Below are 17,862 nucleotides of genomic sequence, written 5' to 3' on the forward strand. Positions count from 1 at the left end.
AAAAAGCAAATTTTCTTTGATGCAAAATTTTACTTTCAGAATAAAAGACTTTGCAATTTCCTCTCAAGAGCTGTACACTCTTTATCAAACTTTATCTGACATATTTTACTTTACTCAACAAAAGCAGGTGCAACAGATTTATATAACAAAACAAATGTCAGTTACTTATATCATTTTACAGTATGCTTGTAAATTTGCCAGAGCTGAGGTAATTTAACAGATTTCTGAAGCCACAATTCTCAACTATATCGAGCAGCTGATCATCCAGGGTCATGACTTCCAGAATTTTCCTTGTATTTGCTTTGGTCTTTTCATTTCTCATACCAAGGAAAGATAGGAGAGGTTGCTGAAAGCTCAGCACTGGATAGCCAAACACCTCTGCACATAGAATAGAAAGTGGATGCATTGCTAGATAGCAACAGAGGTAAAAGAGGAAAATATGTTTTTGTGATCTGGGTGGAAAGATGCTTTTAAATTATTATTTTTTTTTTATTTCAATGCTATTAAACTTTAACTTCGTGAACCCAGAAGTTGCTAAAATTTCAGCTGCCTCCTTTAAGAATATGTTTTGTGAGTCATACATCTATCCTGCCAAGACTGAAAAAGAAAGATGTACTCTGGCTGTAAAATGAGAGAAATCTAAGGTCACTGTGGAATGACTTTTTTTTTTCTTAGCCTTAAAATAGCCGAGGCCTCGATTCCCTTTGGTACAATAGCAGAGAAATCAGTCTGATGTTTCTGCTGAAGTGGAAAAAAACGGTTATTTTAGTAGCATTGAGATTAATGGCGCTGGTTCCATGTATCATTTATGAAGAAAAACAGGATTTTTTTTTTTCAAGCAGGCTCTTCAAATTGTCCTTTACCTGGCATAGACCTACACATGTTGAAGCAGTTAACAGTGATGTCAAAGATGTGATGAAAACTTTTTTGTTTAGTCTTTTCTTCTGGGTGGTTCTGATTTAGGTATTTTTAAAGTTGAATGTTAGGAAGTGTTGCACACAGTTGTTTATGTTCTCACTGACTGCTCACCACATATTCTTGGCAGAAATACAAGACTGTTGGAAGAACAACTTACAAAGTGTAGTCATTTTTTTGCTGCCACATATCTTAATTACATTAATATGCAGATTGAGAAAAATATGATAAAAATGCAGTAGTTGTGACTCTATACAGTTTTGTGCAAAACTAGTTATTATTCAGAATTTGTCAGTTGCACCTCCTCTCTCTCTCTTTTTTTTTAAATAATGCTGATTTTATGACTTTTGTGATGATGTGACTGCCCTTGTTTCTTGCCCTGTTGGATGATGATGATAATGATGTAGTGCCGTAACTGTAACTGTGTTCCTAGTAATTAACTTGGCCATACAGTTTTAGTTGCACCCGCTGCGTGGCTTCAGGGATGGCACTGTCAGGTTCTTTTTGAATGTCGACTGCTAGATGGATTACTGGGAAATTTTCTACATCATTCAAGTTAGCCTGTGAATATTCTCATTCATCCAGGTCATGGTTATAATGCCTCCACAGAGGTTAAATACCTGGATCTCCACACCAGCTGGTTGGACTAGTCCCAGCCTAGTCAAGCGAGCAGGAACTGATGAAGCCTCTTGGATGAGAGGTGAAACGTCTTCAAAGACAAATAACTAAGTCCAGTTGCTTTCGATTGAATTTCCTTGAGATCATTCAAGTTCATCATCAGGTCAAACTTTTAACTTTACTCCAATAAGCTGATTTCTGTTTGATTTTATTTTTTGAACTCATGGCAATTTCCATTAGCCTCAGCTGAGGTATATCCATTCTTCTGAAGGAGGGTGTAAATTAGTAGTCAACCTATGTTTAGCCTAAACTGTGTTGATCAACAACTCTACAAGCCAGCTGTACTGTAGTATAGCAATTGCAGCATTGTAATGATAAAAGGATGGAACACATTGCCACTGAGCCCCCGAGCAAGCAGACAGTGGCCAGGAAAAACTCCCTTTTAACAGGAAGAAACCTTGAGCAGGACCCGGCTCACAAGGGAGAACCATCCTGCTGATAGTCGGCTGGGTGAAGGGGGGGGGAGAAGAGGTAGACAGGACAGAGAGGATGAAAGAGAGAGAGAGAAAAACATATGCAATAAACATCATAAATAAAGGACAAACATGACAGGTTGTTATAATTGGAATTCTGAAAGACTATGTATTGTATGTATTTGTTTTTTAGCTGATATGTTGTTTAAGTTAAGTTTAAGTTCTAATAGCACTACATAGAAGAATGACATGGGCAGATGTTGACAGTAGACACTGGGTTTGTCAGAGGGCCAGATGCAGTTCAACGTGTAGATCTGGATGGGGAGATACCTGCAGAAAGATACAGAGAGAGAAAGAAAGGGAGGGAGAGACATAAAACTATGAGGAGAACTGGACACACAGTTAGTGACATAAAATAATGGATCATATATTATATGTGACTGTAAGGGGGTGAATGGATCGTTGTCGTACACAGCCATCATGTGACTCGTTAGGTAGTGTCTCATGTGTCCAGGTGTGAATGAGTCCGCTGCAAAAGCTGCTCAACTGTGGTGTTTCCCACACAAAGACTTCACTTTGGTGGGCTAACCAGTGTGTATATGGCAGCCCATTTTAGCAGAGAACAACACCATCCATGGTCAGTCGACTAGTCTGGTTTATCAGCTTTAATCTAATAATGACCAAATATTATATAATATTATTATATACTTTCCATTATTATTATAATAATGGAAAGTCTTGAAACAGTCTGTACCTGAAAAATAAGAAAACGTTTGTAGATGAGTCCTACTGTATGCAGCCAGTGTGTTTTGGACTTGAGATGAGGGGAGACTTAAAAATTTAACCTTTGACAAAATGAAAGCTGTTATACTACTGGCAAACATTCAAAGTCACTAATAATTTAAAGATACATTATATGGACAAAAGTAATGGCGCGACAGCTTCCACTCTTCTGGGAAGGCTTTCTGAAGTGTTTCTGTGGGAATTTTTGCCCATTCATGCAGCAGAGCAATAGTGAGGTCAGACACTGATGTTGGACCAAAAGGCCTGGCTCACAATCTCCATTCCAGTTTATCCCAAAGGTGTTTGATGGGTCATGCTGGAATAGAAAAGGACCTTCCCCAAACTGTTGCTACAAAGTTGGAAGCATAACATTGTCCAAAATGTCTTGGTATGCTGAAGCACTTCACTGGAAATAAGGGGCCGAGCCCAAACCCTGAAAACAGCCCCATCCCAATGCTTTTGTCTATATAGTGTATCTATTTTTTTTTAATAATTATATTAATAATTATAATAATAATAATAATACTGGTTATAGGGATTCTCATGCTTGTTTGTAAGTAATCCAATTACTCCCCCGTTAACCTTCATCCAGCCTTTACAAAGTATTGGTATAAATATATATTATTTGGGCATTGACCCTGGAGTACACTGTGTCTGGTGTAGTTGGGGACTTTTAGCGATTGTCGTTCCCCTTCTCTTCCTCACCCCGTTTTTTAAGTTCGTTCAGAATAGGCTGCTGAAAACACATTTTAAAATTTAAATAAATTATTTAATTTGACCATATAGCTTTGGTGTTTTACGTTCCACAAGAAAATATGGTGGTTATATCACACCTGATCCCATGTAGCCTATTTTTTTAATTAATAAAGAATAATTAATATTTTTTTAATAATAATTTTAATTAGTTAAGAATTTTGTCAGTTGACATAGCAGAAACACCAAAGATCTGTTGATCATTACAAATCCAGATATGGTAGTTTAAAAATGCTATAAAAGCTGTCACTGCTGAAAAAAATTTGAAACTGAATGGAGACCTTAAAACTGAAGGTCAAATTAAATTCGATTTAGATTTAGGTTTGGATGATCTTGACACATCTTGACAGTAGAGAAGACTCTCTCCAGATGTTCGCTGTTGTTCGATGTTGTGTGTGCTTCTGTTCAGACTGGCAGTAAATCCTGGAGTTAATTTCTTCTTTCTTTCTGTAGACTGAAGTGAAGTGTTGAATCCATACCTTAAGGTTTTACACCTCATCTTCGCTGACTGCACCAGTCACTCCTCAACAGCTGATGAGCAAACTGCTGACATTCAAACTGATTGCTGTCTTTTTCTTGAAGTGGCAAAGGTGTGTTTTATATGTGGATGTCTTGTTTGTTTTATTCACTTTGTGTACTTCTGACTGACATTACATGAACACAAGGTGCATTCAACTGCTATACTCACCAGTGTGTGTTGGAAGTGGCTTGACTGGTGAATGCATGAATTGGATTTGAAATGTGTGTGGTTTCAGTCTTCATTTTGCAGGTGTAGATTAATGAAGGTGAGAAAAGAGCCTCTTACTTGATGCAGATGTTAAAACGCCCACACTAAGGAGAAAGTTGTGGCTTCCATTTGGAGCGTGACAATAAAAGCAGCTCTTTCACAGGTGAGTCATTTGTCAGATTGTAAGTCACAAAGCAGGGTTCTTGATTTGGAGCCTGAAATATGGGGGATTGGAGGACACGTTTGTCTGAGTTCATGCGTCAGACCCCCAGCTTTTAAAAAGCAAAGGTGACTGTGGTATGAATGTATGGGCTGTTTTGTTCATTGTCCACACAAGCATTACCCTGTTGACGTATGTCAGGCTGCGGGCCCCATTACCATCTCACTCAGCCACACACAGACCCTGGCTGAGTCATGAGGAAGGTGTTCAGACAGACAGAGTTGCTTGGCAGCTTGTGAGAATGCCTTCATGTAGGCCACACAGCGCATTTACCTAAGTACTTTTCACATGCGCACACACGTGCACAGACAGTATATAGTTTAGGTGTAACATTGGAAAAGAAAGTATGGATGGTGTGTTTTTTTCTGCTTTACTGTCAGAACATTACTGATCACATGTAGTAGAAACACACACTGCATTTTTCTTAAAGGCATTAATGGAGCTTGTCCTTATTTAGTACTGTCCTCAGCGAGTATGAAGAGTGGACCTGAACATGTGTGTGTGTGTGTGTGTGTGTGTATACAGCCATATCATGCAACACTAGTGATATAGTAATATATGTGTTATGTGGCCAATGGTGCAGCTCCCTCACTACTGCCAGTGCATTCATAATATGCTCACATCTAGGCTACACACACACACGCGCGCACACACACACACACACACACACACACTTGGCTTTCTGAAGCTTAAGGGGGACTTTCCAGTTCAAGGGAAATTCCATAGGTTGTTAAAAGGGAGCATATTTCTGAGGTTCTGGCCTTGTACTTAATAAAACATGATCCACACAAAACATTTAACAATCTCCAGCCCCACATCATATTTATTGCTTTTCAAACTGCAGTTTTTTCCACTGCTGTAGCCCCTCTCAAGACGTTTTTTTTGTAAGATGACAAGAAATTTAACCTAATTAATGCCATACGTCTGGCTCTGTGATGCTGCCTGAGACTGTCAGACTTCCTCTGTTACATCAGTGTATAAGGCACAGTGCTGGTCCTGCTTCCTCATTTATCCCGGTCCTAGCCTGAATCACTGTCAAGCACTTAAAAGGAAATCAAATTGATTCAAGTGAAACTTTGTAGACAGATTGTTTGGCACATTGCTCCCTATCATGCTTAAGGCGAGGCTCTGTTACTGTGGAGCATGTAAAAACACACAAAGTTTTAATGATTTATCTGAGTTACTACTTTTATAGCTGAGCACTCGTCACTCGTTTAGAGAAAGTAATTGACTGCTGTAAGAGTTCTCACCGACGAGCCATCTGTTTGCCTCATTCAGTTACCCTAGCTAACACGATGACCTTCATATCTGGGTTGAATTGAAACGGTGACTTTCTCCTCTCAGTTTGAGTTTTCTCTCAGAGCACAAGCAGTTTTGATCATTACAAGCATGAGAATCCCTGTTGCTGGCTCAGATACAGTGACACAGTTCTTCTTGCATGTATAAATCGTCTGCTACAGTCATGATTCTGTCCTCCTTCATGTACAGTTCCAGTCCTCCTTTTACAAACCATGCCCGTATTGTTTTGTGCTCTCTCAAATCTTTTGTGAACAATACATCTTCAAAAAGTTAGGGTCACAAAAAAAAGCAGAGATTAGAGATTATTGTCTTGTGCAACATGCCCTCCGTCTCATTCTGGGGAGGGGTGGGGGGGTAAAGAGCATGGGGGAAAATATCATCTTTATATAACCGGAATCACGGCCAATTGTGCATGTGGTTGGAGGAAATGTCTTAAGGCTTGAGTCATCCTGAGCTCTGTAGTCAGACAAGCAGGTTTGGTCTTTAGGACGTGTGTGCATACAGTATGTGTGTGTGTGTGTGTGTGTTCTTTTGTGCATTCAGGCAGTTCAGTTTGGGCCAGCCTCAGACTCTTGAACTTAATTAATTTGAAGCCAGAAGCGATTGCTGCTCTTACTTTACTGCATAAAGGAGAATGTGAGTCCTTATACTAATGACACATTGCCTGGGACATGTATCCACTTATCCAGACTTGAGAACAATGCGTGTTCATAATATGATGTTTGCATATAAAAGAACATATCATACTTCTTAGTTATTAGTTTTCTTAGTTTTTTCTCCTCTTGTTAAGTTTTTCAGAGCTGATTTAAGAGAAAGATAAGAAAAAAAAAAATGTAAATGAGTCCCATTGTATTCCGACAGTGTGTTTTGGACTTGAGATTTTGCCTGTAGACAGTGGTACAGATGGTCACATTGATATGATCCCCGAAAAACCTGTTTTGTGTCTGACCAATTCATTGAAATGTGCCCTTAGTGCAGGAGTTGCGGTGCATCTGTCTTTGTCCATGCTTTTCTTAGAACAGCCAGAGAATAGCGTGTGTGGGAGCTAGTAAGCATTTGTGTGTGTGTGTGTGTGTGTGTGTGTGTGTATGCTTGTTTTCCAGTGATACATATTCAAAGGATGCTTTGTTATGGCCTGTTGAAAGTCATCCAAGTTGCAGCTCTGCAGCTATTGCCTTTCCCCTCAAACTGAGTCTGTTGTGTGTCCGCGACAGTGGTTGTGGGCAGGTTGATCCCCTCTGAGTTTTTCCTTCTTTTTTTTTTTTCCCCTCATTTTTATTGTTCTCTGGTGGCTTGGAAGGCCTATAGAGATTGAGTCACCTTAGGGTAATTACAGTGTCAAGTTACGCAGTAGTCAGCCAACAATGTCCTGCATCTGCTCTAGCAGCCAGCCAGATGCAAAGCTACGCATTTTGTTCAAAACAATGACTGCATGTGTGTGAATTGTGCATCTGGTGTCTGTCAAACAAAGATGGGGAAAAAAAGTCATTTTCAGCTTCCACCCAGTGAATGCTGGATGATGAATAGTGATCAACCCCTTAGCCCCTTATGTATAGATTATTTTTTGTGGTTTTTTTTTTTTTTTTTACTATTTTGATCACATGAGGAAAAATTTAGCTCAGAGGAAATGTGAGCAACAGAAGAAAGTGATTAGTGGTGCTGAGATGAGATGAGGAAGCATGATGAGGAAAGCAAAGAAATGAAAGTCAAAATTACCTCGAGTTGAACGCACGTGATCTAATTTCTGCTGCGAGGGCTCTCTCATTAAAAACAAAACAAAAGACATAAGCAGTCTTGGATAATGGGAGTTGTTGTCTTTATTGTTAAACAATCAACCTAAACCTATCAACTCAGACTGAAATGTCAATTAATTTCAATTCAGTTTATTTATATTGCGCCAATTCACAACAAAAGTTATCTCATGACACATTCCAGTTAGAGCAGGTCTAGACCAAACTCTTTAATTAAATGAGAAGAAAAATTAAAAATGTCCAGAGATAAGGTAACAGTCACGTTCACCAACTTCCTTTTTCACTATCTGACTCTCTCCTGATGTTAGGGTGACAGATGAACAAATGATACACACCATTATCTTAAAATTACAGATTTCTCTCAGTTTGAACCGCTGACATATGTAATGATGGAAGCAGCATATTCATGTCCACTATACAAAAGTGAATCCAAAATATAACGGATAGGAGTAGTGCCATATGATGAAGTCTTTCAGAGCCCCACACTGCACCGTAGTAATCAGGCAGTACAGCTGTAGTATCAAATTCCCACCCATAAACCCGTCTGACCCAATGGTAAGCATCACTCAGCTGTCAGTCATGACATTTCCCTCCTTTTATAGCATCAGATAACTAATTAAAACCAAACTTATCAGAAAAATGAACACTTGAACATAAATCAGTGTGATAAGAGCTACTTTAAATGTCAGAAATCTTTGGGGGAAAAAAAAACCCCAAAACACTGTCTATTTGACATGTTTATGACCTATAATGCAGCCAGCCACCAGGGGGCGATCCAGATTATTTGGGCTGTCTTGGATGGCCAGTCCCAAAGTAGATGGTCCAATGGACGGTATTGCCTTGTGTCCCTAATTTGGGCTGTTACACTCAATTTCACTATATTCTTGAAAATGTTATGTTTATTGTGTTGCTTATTTTTTTATGGAAGGTTGACACAGTGATGTAAATTTGTGGAAGTTTGTCTTTTGCTCATTCACCTATTAGTGTCCCTTTTTTGGGATTAGCCTCAGCAATTAAGTACCTTGGCTAGTTTGCGGAAAACATCATGTTGGCTATATCTGATCCATTGTCCCCCTCGCTCCTTTTTTCTCCTTTGTGTTTTGTTGAAAATGATTTCGTGAAGCTTCATGAAGCATCACTATGACGATCGGCTCTGAATCCCACATATGGTGGGAGGGTGCTTTTGCCATTTGAAAACAACAAACAAGATTCTAACTACCACACGCACAATGGACAGCCTGATGCAATAAGCAAAACATACAGGGAGGCAAAGAATGGCACGTGCACGGAAACAAAGCAGCCACCGTGTATGATACATCCTCTCACAGATAACTGTGCTGTTGGAGTTGAGTTTTGCTTGCCAAAAATGACCTTACTTTTGACGGTTTTAGATGAAGGCAACGGCCATGTTGTGATTGGTCACTTTAAGCGCAGTCATACATAGATGACTTTGTTAAATCTCAGAGCAAGATTAGGTTCTTGGACCTCCATAACCTACAGAGAGAGATGAGGCACAGCAGTTGGTGGACATCAGAGAGAAAGTCAGAAAATATTTTCTACATAAGGAATGATCCAGTTTCATCGATACAGTGGATTGAGTTACAAAGTTTTGTTTTTGTACACTGAGCAGTGGGGCCTGGACCGCAGAACATCTCTGGCTTCTAGCATTTTTCCAACCCAATTCTTCTCTCATTTGTGGTTTTGTAAACAGTATATTCATCAAATATTGCTATTTTCCCGATTTCATCTAAAGTAGGTTACAAAAATAACATTCTTTGTCAGGACTCGGTTCTTTGAAGTAACAAGCTTTTGGACAAACAATCTGCCTGTTTTTTCAGTGAACAAAAAGCTGTGGATCAAATTTCAGAGGAGGGTGTGATTGCATTGAAAATGACCAATCATAAGAAGGCCCACGGTGTTCTTTCGTTTCAGTCACAAGCCAGTTCAAGCTGTGCAAGCAGAACTCAGCTTGGAGGGCAGAGTTACCAGTGACAGGCTGCATGTCCTGCACCATCCACCAAGCTCCAACTCTTTCACATGCAGTGGGTGCTTTGTGCGCTTGCTGCTTGTAGTTTGCTTTGTCTCTCTTATGTTTTGTCTCTTGCTCACAGCTGTCTGTACAACTCTTGGTCGCTGAAGGACTTGTATTGTGCAAGTAACACCTATATCTGGATGTGTGTAATAATACATTTTGCTTATGGCATGTTTAATAATGCTTGCAACATGCGGCATAAATGTAATGCCACAGGTGTTCCGTATCATTGCAGTCTGGCAGCAGATGATCATTTCTGCATGTGGCCCTTATTGGTTTGACATGGTTGTTTTACCAATAAATTGACTCCCACATGGACATCAGAGATGAGATGAGCCCAGGCATGAGCAGATAAGGCTTTGCTTTATTCTTAATTCTTTATTAATGCTGTAGGTTGTGTCTGTGGTGTGAATTATGAATGTACTCGTCTTCAATTGTCTGTGTGTGTCTGGGAGATTACAACATTGTGTTAAATACAATATTGTTCCAGAAGTTGTTTTTATTCTCATGTTTTCTTTTGGATGTCAGGTTTAAAATTGAAATGAATCAGATTTGATCGCAGAGGCACATCTGTTTGCATATGTTGATGCTTTGCCTTCATTCATGTCACTCCTCATACATCCTCTTTTATGATCTCTTTCCTCATGTGAAGCCTTGTCATTGTTGCCATGCAATAAGATGTAAATGAACAGAGCAAGGCAGCACTGTAGCTCTTTTAATGAATTGATGGAAGTCCAAAGGAAGTGTAACAATGTAGCCTCCCACTCTGATTCTCATATGATTATGTCATTATTGATCTGCAGATCAGCACTTCAAACAAAGTCAGCGTCATAATTTTCATATCATGAAAAAGGCCTCTTGTTGTTACCAGGTAAACACACTGTATAATAGATGCAACCCTTCCATAATGAAGAAATGTTAAGTGGTGTATCCATTCGGTCAAATGGTGAAATGCTCAACTAAATGTTCATCAAGATATTGTGAGTCAAAGTCTGAATGATTCAAGTCTCTGGATTCTAAGTGTCTCAGCATTTGAAACTTGAGAGATGGGTGCTGGTGCCAAGTCTTTTGCCATGAAAGTATCAAAAATTGTTGTCTTAACGAATTTGCAAATGTCATTAAAGGTAAAATCTATCTTTTACTTGTTTTTCAAAGCTGTGAAAGAAAGTTTCTGGTTTCTCCACTTTTTGCTACAGGGTTTAAAAGATCTCTGACACCTGTTGTATTACATTTGATTCTCCTGTATGAGAGTGAACTGGTGAATTCAAATGCATTGCTCTTCATGTGTATAGTTGTGTAAAGAACAGTGGAAACACCATGAGATCTGTAAATAAACCAGTCCAGTACCCTGCCTACAACATTCAGATTTAGCTTGAGATATGAGAAGAGCTTGTCTGCTCCAGTGTGGAGCTGGATTGTGTTAAAGGCTGGAGAAGAAACTGTGAACAGAAACCTTAGTCTCTTTCTTCTTGGAGGCTCTCATCCTTTTCCAAATAAATCTCAAGATGTTCTTCCAAGCTCTGCCTATAGCTTACTGTTTTATTCTTTGGGATTTTTTTTTGAGTGACCTTACCGACATAACATAACAAAAAAATTGGCAAGCAGCAACCCAGCAGCAACTCTTACTCCCTGTTTACTTGGGTCTTATTAGTAGAAATCATATCTTTCCAGCAGATCATCAGTTTTATTCCACTGAACACTTAGATGTATTGATTGTTTAACTTTTCTACTTCTATTTAAAATTCCAGCTTTGTTATGAAAGCAAGAAAAAGCATGAAAAAGCACTATAATCAGGAGAATGCATAAAGCTCCAAGGTTCATTTCTTTTGTGGTTGTAATTATATTACTACATAGAGCAGTTCTTCAGCAAAACACAGTTACCATATTTCCTCAGTTATAATTGGTTAGATATATACTTAAAAACAAGCCAAAGAGAGTAAAATGACTGAAAGACAGTATCAGATGGTCAGCTAGAAGAAAAGTGTTGCAATGAAAAATGTGTCTGTACGTATGCCTGTTTGGGCTGCTCAACATTTCAGCTTTTTAGGATTGCAAACTCATTTGCCTCACATTACCTCTCAATAGAGAGTTACATTTTTTAAGTCAGTTGAATGCATCATCAGTGACTAGCTATATTGGTAAGTGCGTTGATCACTGTCTCAGAGACCACCACACGTCCCAACCAGAAGCTGTGGCTGACCGTGGAAGTGCGCACACTGCTGAGGACCTGAGATAGAGCCTTCAGAGCTGGCGACAAGGTGGCGCTGAGTACAGCGTGAACCAACTGTCCCAGGCCATCAGAGAGGCAATGCGTGCACATGCCCAGAGGATCCATGGCCGCTTCAAGGACAGTCACTTATGGCAGGGCATCGAAGCCATCACCAACTAAAGGTCTGTAACACCTGTTTCCTTCCCAGATGCGCTGAACGACTTCTACGCACAATTTGAGGCACAGAACAGCGTGGCAGCGAGGAAATCCACCCCTCCACCCATTGGCCAAGTGCTACATCTCATCACAGCTGACTCTATGCAGGGTAAATCCACGTAAGGCTGCTGAGCCAGACAACATCCCTGGCAGAGTGCTCAGGGGATGTGCAGACCAGTTGGTGGATGTTCTCACGGACATCTTCAACACCTGAGCCGTGCCATTGTCCCAAAGTGCTTCACGGCAACCACCACCATTCCCGTGCCCAAGAAGTCAGCAGTGTCCTGCCTCAACGACTACTAACCCATTACATCATGAACTGCTTTGAGAGGTTGTTCGTGAGGAACATCAGGGACTTGCTGCCCCCAACCTTGGAACCCCTACACCTGGGTCTCACACACCTGGACAATAAGGACAGTTAGGTTTGAATGCTGTTTTCAGACTTCAGCTCAGCACCATCATCCCTCAGCAACTGGTTGGAAAGCTGAGCCTGCTGGGCCTGAACACCTCCCTCTGCAACTGGATTCTGGACTTTCTAACTGAGAGACCGCAGAGAGTCTGGATCAGCAGCAACTTCTCCAACACCACCACACTGAGCACTGGAGCCTCATGAGGCTGTATGATCAGCCCTCTGTTGTTCACTACTGAACAGCATGAACCACATCATTAAGTTTCCAGATGACACGACTGTGGTGCGTCTCATCAGCCAGAACGATGAGTCAGCTTACAGACAGGAGGGCAACGGCTAATGGACTGGTGCAAAGTTAACTGAACGTTGACAAAGACCAAAGAGATTGGGTTTGGGGACCAGTGTGCACAGTGACCACTTTCTACTGAACGTTGATAGCTTCTCTGTGGAGATTGTAAAGAACATCAAATTCCTCTGTGTCCTCTTGGCATAGAATCTCACCTGTTCCCTCAACACCAGCTCCGCTATCAAGAAGGCCCAGCAGCAGCTCCACTTCCTGAGTAAGCTAGAGAAAGCTCATCTCCCTTCCTGCGTCCTCACCACATTTTACAGGGGGACCATTGAGAGCATCCTGTATGGTAATGGCGCTGCAGCGGGTAGTGAGAACGGCTGAGTAGATCCCTCAGGTCTTTCTTCACCCAATCAAGGACATTTACACCACATGCTGCATCTTCAAAGCCATCAGCATTGCACCCCTGCCACACAAACTGTTCAGTCTTCTGTCATCTGGCAAAAGATCCAGAAGCATTTGGGCTCTCACAGCTACACTGTGCACTGTGTACAGTCTTGTTGTTTGCATTATTTACAGTTGTATAGCATGTATACACATGTATATACATAGTATTGTGTTGACCTTTTGTGTAGTGTACTGTAGCATCTGGTCCCTAGAGGAACATAGTCTCTTTTCACTGTTCACAGTACTTACTGTAAACTGCTGAAATGACAATAACAAACCACTTGGCTTGACTTGACTTGAATTGACTAATACTGCACGTTCCAAAGACTAAACCTGCTGCACAATGTGTAGAAACATATTGGGTTTTTTCTAGCTCTCAAGAAGACAAGTGCTGAAAGCTTTTAGTTAGGCACCCTAAAATGATGGCACCGAAGATGAAAATAATTATTGTTCTATTTGTTTTGCTCTTTTCATCATTTTTTTCCCACCTGTGGTCATACCTTAACCTCCCAGTAATGTGGTTTATCGTTGTCGATGTTCCTCTTCCACCAGGTATCGGAGGCCTGGAGGAGTGCGTCTTAAAGTCAGCGACCCTGTCAAGCTCCCCTGCCTGCTCACCCTTCACCCCACTCAACTTTGAGGCCACACCCATCGTGCGTGTTGCCATAGAACCCAAACACCCAGGTAGGTCTTTAAAAGATTTTGTTTTTTAAAAAAATCTTGAATTCATAATTTATTGATTCAGGAACAGTAACACACTGAATACAGACATGTCCATTCAGTCAGTGGTAGAAACAAATTACATTTGCTCTGGCATTGTACTTAATTACAGTACTTTCCTTTTTCTGCTATATTGTACTTTTTACTTCACTACATTCATTTAACAATTTTGGGGACTATTTTTATACAAAATGCAATAGCACTGGTTAACCTACCTTTACCAGCTTCAACCTTAGAGTGGTGAACACATTAATGCACCAATATAATCCAATAATGTAGATTCTCAGTCACCCAGGTCATGTTTCATAGAAGAGCTTCTCCTGGGGTCAGTGGAATTCAGGTTTTAAAGCATTTCACATTTCACCTCTTATCCAAAAGACTTCTTCAGTTGTGATTAACTGGTCTGGAGTCCCAGGTATTAAATCTAGATGGTGGATCCCCCCCAGCCAACATGTGACAGGTGGTTGAAGGGGTCGTTGTCGCACACTGCCATCATGCGACTCGTTAGAATCTCATTTGTCCAGGTGGGAATGATTCGCCCATCAGCCAATAGCCATAGTGCGGTTCATTGATGGGTCGTCAACCCACCTTTTCATCATGTGACTTATAAGGATCACATGGTTCCTCGGGGGAATGAGGTGTAAGTCTCCTGGGGAGGGATCTCAAGACTGCACTGTAGGTGGTCAACAGGTGGTGGCACAGACCGCTGCCTCCGTTCAGGGAAGGTTATTCCAGGTGGACAGAGATGGCTTCCTTCACATCCCTCACAAACCATCTATCTTCCCTGTCCAAGATGTGAACGTGATGCAGTAATACATTTTTAATTATACTGACACATTCTTATACATTATTCTGATTATCTGATGATGACTGAATGTCTTTAAACATTAAGACACAAAACGCTGATTTGCTGTGACTTTAGTGTGTTATAACTCTGCTCTTTGAAATAAGCAAACACACAGATGGGAGGAATGTGTAGGGAGTGGAAATGTGAAAATGTGCAGCATGAGTGTTGTACTGTCAAACAAAGAAAAGGAAACTGAAGCCAAAAACAGAGGTTTGTGGGGTGAGCTGCTGCTCTGGCTTTTTTGCATGGTGCTCTGTGTCTGTCCTGTACTTCTGATAAAGTTCCTGTGTGATCTGCAGCAGTGGGCCTCTTTAAAGATGGACAATGTATCTCCTCTTCTTCCCACTGTACAAAAGTGCAGCCAAAATATCCTGGATATGAGCGCTGCCATCTTGTGCTGGTGATATCATTTGTAACCGGAGTCTGCACAGTAGTGATTGGGCAGAATCGACTTCCTGCCCACACTCCCGTCTAAGCCAGTTGTCAGCAGGACTCAGCTGTAAATCATGACTCTTTTTTTATAGCATCAAATAACTAATTAAAACCAAACTTACCAGAAAAATGACCACTTGAACATACACCAGTGTGATAAGAACTACCTAAAATCACAAAGACCATCTATGGGAAAAATTGATTTGACATGTAGCAGATTGACAACGGGCTCCGGGGTCTTCACAGACTTAAAATAATACAAACAAAATCCACTCCTGATGTACCGTCAGTCATTTAGAAACAGGACCAGGATTTCAGTGGTAATAAAATGCAAGGGGATCTCTTCCAGCGTGACGGTAGAGCAGTATGGTCACATAAATACAGAGCTCCCGCAAGCCAAACAAAACTCTTCTAACACTTGAAATAAAGTTTAAGACAAGAAGACGGTTCCAGACGAAACAATCTGCGGATTTACGGAATACAGGAGGACACTGAATCCAACACTGACTCCCTGGCTCAGTTTCTGGAAGGAAGGCTCAGAGAGGAGTTCAGTGTCAATATCGACCTCCAGATTCAACGTGCACACAGAGCCTTAACTCCGAAACCAACAGCGGGTCACCCCCCGAGGTCGGTTGTTGTCAACTTCCAGAGATTCACAATCAAGGAATTGATACTCAAAAAGGCATGGGAGAAGAAAACAATCACTCTGGGCGGAAACAGAGTTTATTTTGATCAGGACTATTCGGTGAGAATGCTGCAACAACGCAAAGCATACACGAGCATCAAGAAAATACTAATGAACGAAGGCATCTGTTTTCAGATGCTTCTCAACAAGATGTGCATCCACTGGCCAAGTGAAAACCTATGGCAAAGCAGAGGATGCTTCTCGCGATCTGCAAGAGAGAGGATACAAATTGGAAAACAGGACAATCTGCGGAGGAGAGAGAGAGATCACTGAGGGATGTCTATCAACCGCGAAAGTGAAATGGAAACAGGTCCGGGACACACGCTGGGGCGGCTAGCAGACGAGCTCGAGGGCGACTTCAAGAATTTCAACTCAGAAATAACAATGTATGAGGGGTATACACAGAGACTCATAGGTGCAAGGTGGATTTAAGGTGTGTCTGGGAGGGTTATAGAAACACAAAGTTGACTAGGGTTGGACTGTATACAATAACAAAGACTAGTATGAGAATAGCAATCTTGTGTGAGTTATATCTCATTCCTAGACGGGGACCCTTTCAGTATGAGAGACAGATACCCCCTCAGAACAAAAAGAGGGACAACAGGTAAGGAAGATGGTTGGTACCTCTTTATGGAAGTCCAGTTTGTTAATGAAAATGTTTTGTGGACACAAGGGTTCAACTGAGTGTCTGTGGAGGTCTCAAAAGACCGTAAATAAAACACAAAGAGATGGATACTACATATGAAGAAATTAAGCTTATGTCCTTAAATATTAATGGCATTTGTAACCCAGTCAAAAGAGCCAAGATCATGACTAAAATCAAAAGGGAAAAGACACAGATAAGCTTCTTACAAAAAAACTCATTTGTCAAAATCAGAACATGAAAAATTAAAGAAGTATGGGTTCAAAAATACCTTCTATAGTTCCCATACAAATTCCAGGAAAAGAGGAGTTGCAATTTTAATAACAAATGCCACTAAGTTTGAACCTCACTAAGAAATAAAAGATAAGGAAAGCAGATATGTTTTAGCGAAAGAGGTAATTGACCAAACAGTGATGACATTAGAGAATGTGTATGCTCCCCCCAAAAGTAATAAGGAATTTTTCAAATCACTTTTTGATAGCATCGCAATAGAGGCACATTGTGTATATTCAAGAATAGATTTCTTCATAATGCAGAAAGATAACAGAGATAGAATAACAGACCGCTGGATTGGAGTAGCAGATGTGTCTGATCATAGTGCCATTTACCTAAAAATTCATTTGAAAAGTAGGCAAAAAAAATACAATATGGAGACTAAACGTGGGATTATTAAACATTAAATCTGTTGTAGAACAAATTCAAAAGGATGTCAAAACATATTTAGAAGAAAATGATAATGGTGACACTGATCTGAAGGCAGTTGTACGTGGAAAACTAATTGCACTGTCAAGCAATCTTAAAACAGAAAGGATAAAGCAATATAATACATATGTAGATGAACTGAGACAATTGGAGAATAAACATAAATGCAAGGTAGACTTGAAAACACAACAACAAGAGATAGAAAACATTTTTACAGATTATTAAGATAAGATAAGATAAGATGAACTTTATTGATCCCGCAGTGGGGAAATTCACCTGTTGTGGCAGCTCACAAGAACACAAGAAGAGTGCAAAAAGTGTGCATAAACAGTTACAAAAAATATAGAGGTGAAATAAATTAACAATTTACAAGGTACTATGTACTAGGTACTAGGTACTAGGTACTAGGTATTATGAGGAACTTTATGCCCAAAATACATCTTCTAACAAAAACCTAAATGATATTAAAACATTTCTAGACTCACTTAGATTTACCCTCAATTGGTACAAAACAAAACAATCGCATAACAGCACAGATAACAGTAGAGGAAATTCAGAAAGCGATTGGAAAACTTAAAACAAATAAGTGATGGTTTTCCTGCTGAGTGGTACAAGAAATTCAAAAAGAACTGATACCCCTGCTCCACTTGGCTTTGAATTAGATGCACAATAAACATGTGATTCCTCCTTCC

At 40.3% G+C, this 17,862-nt stretch overlaps 1 protein-coding gene across 4 annotated transcripts in view; it reads left to right on the top strand.

Annotated features, from left to right (window-relative positions):
* efl1 (elongation factor like GTPase 1) overlaps positions 1-17,862 on the top strand; it is a 100,462-nt gene that overhangs the window by 54,825 nt on the left and 27,775 nt on the right. For all 4 annotated transcript variants that reach the window (XR_006843257.1, XM_046387790.1, XM_046387659.1 and 1 more), the window contains exon 16: positions 13,694-13,825. Coding sequence is in view for 3 of the 4 variants with exons in the window: in XM_046387790.1 (XP_046243746.1) it covers positions 13,694-13,825 (132 nt within the window). In the remaining variant the exon portion in view is untranslated. The remainder of the gene's footprint in view (positions 1-13,693; positions 13,826-17,862) is intronic.

Source organism: Scatophagus argus, chromosome 1 (assembly GCF_020382885.2).
Source record: "Scatophagus argus isolate fScaArg1 chromosome 1, fScaArg1.pri, whole genome shotgun sequence".
In the NCBI taxonomy this organism is placed as follows: Eukaryota; Metazoa; Chordata; class Actinopteri; family Scatophagidae; genus Scatophagus; species Scatophagus argus.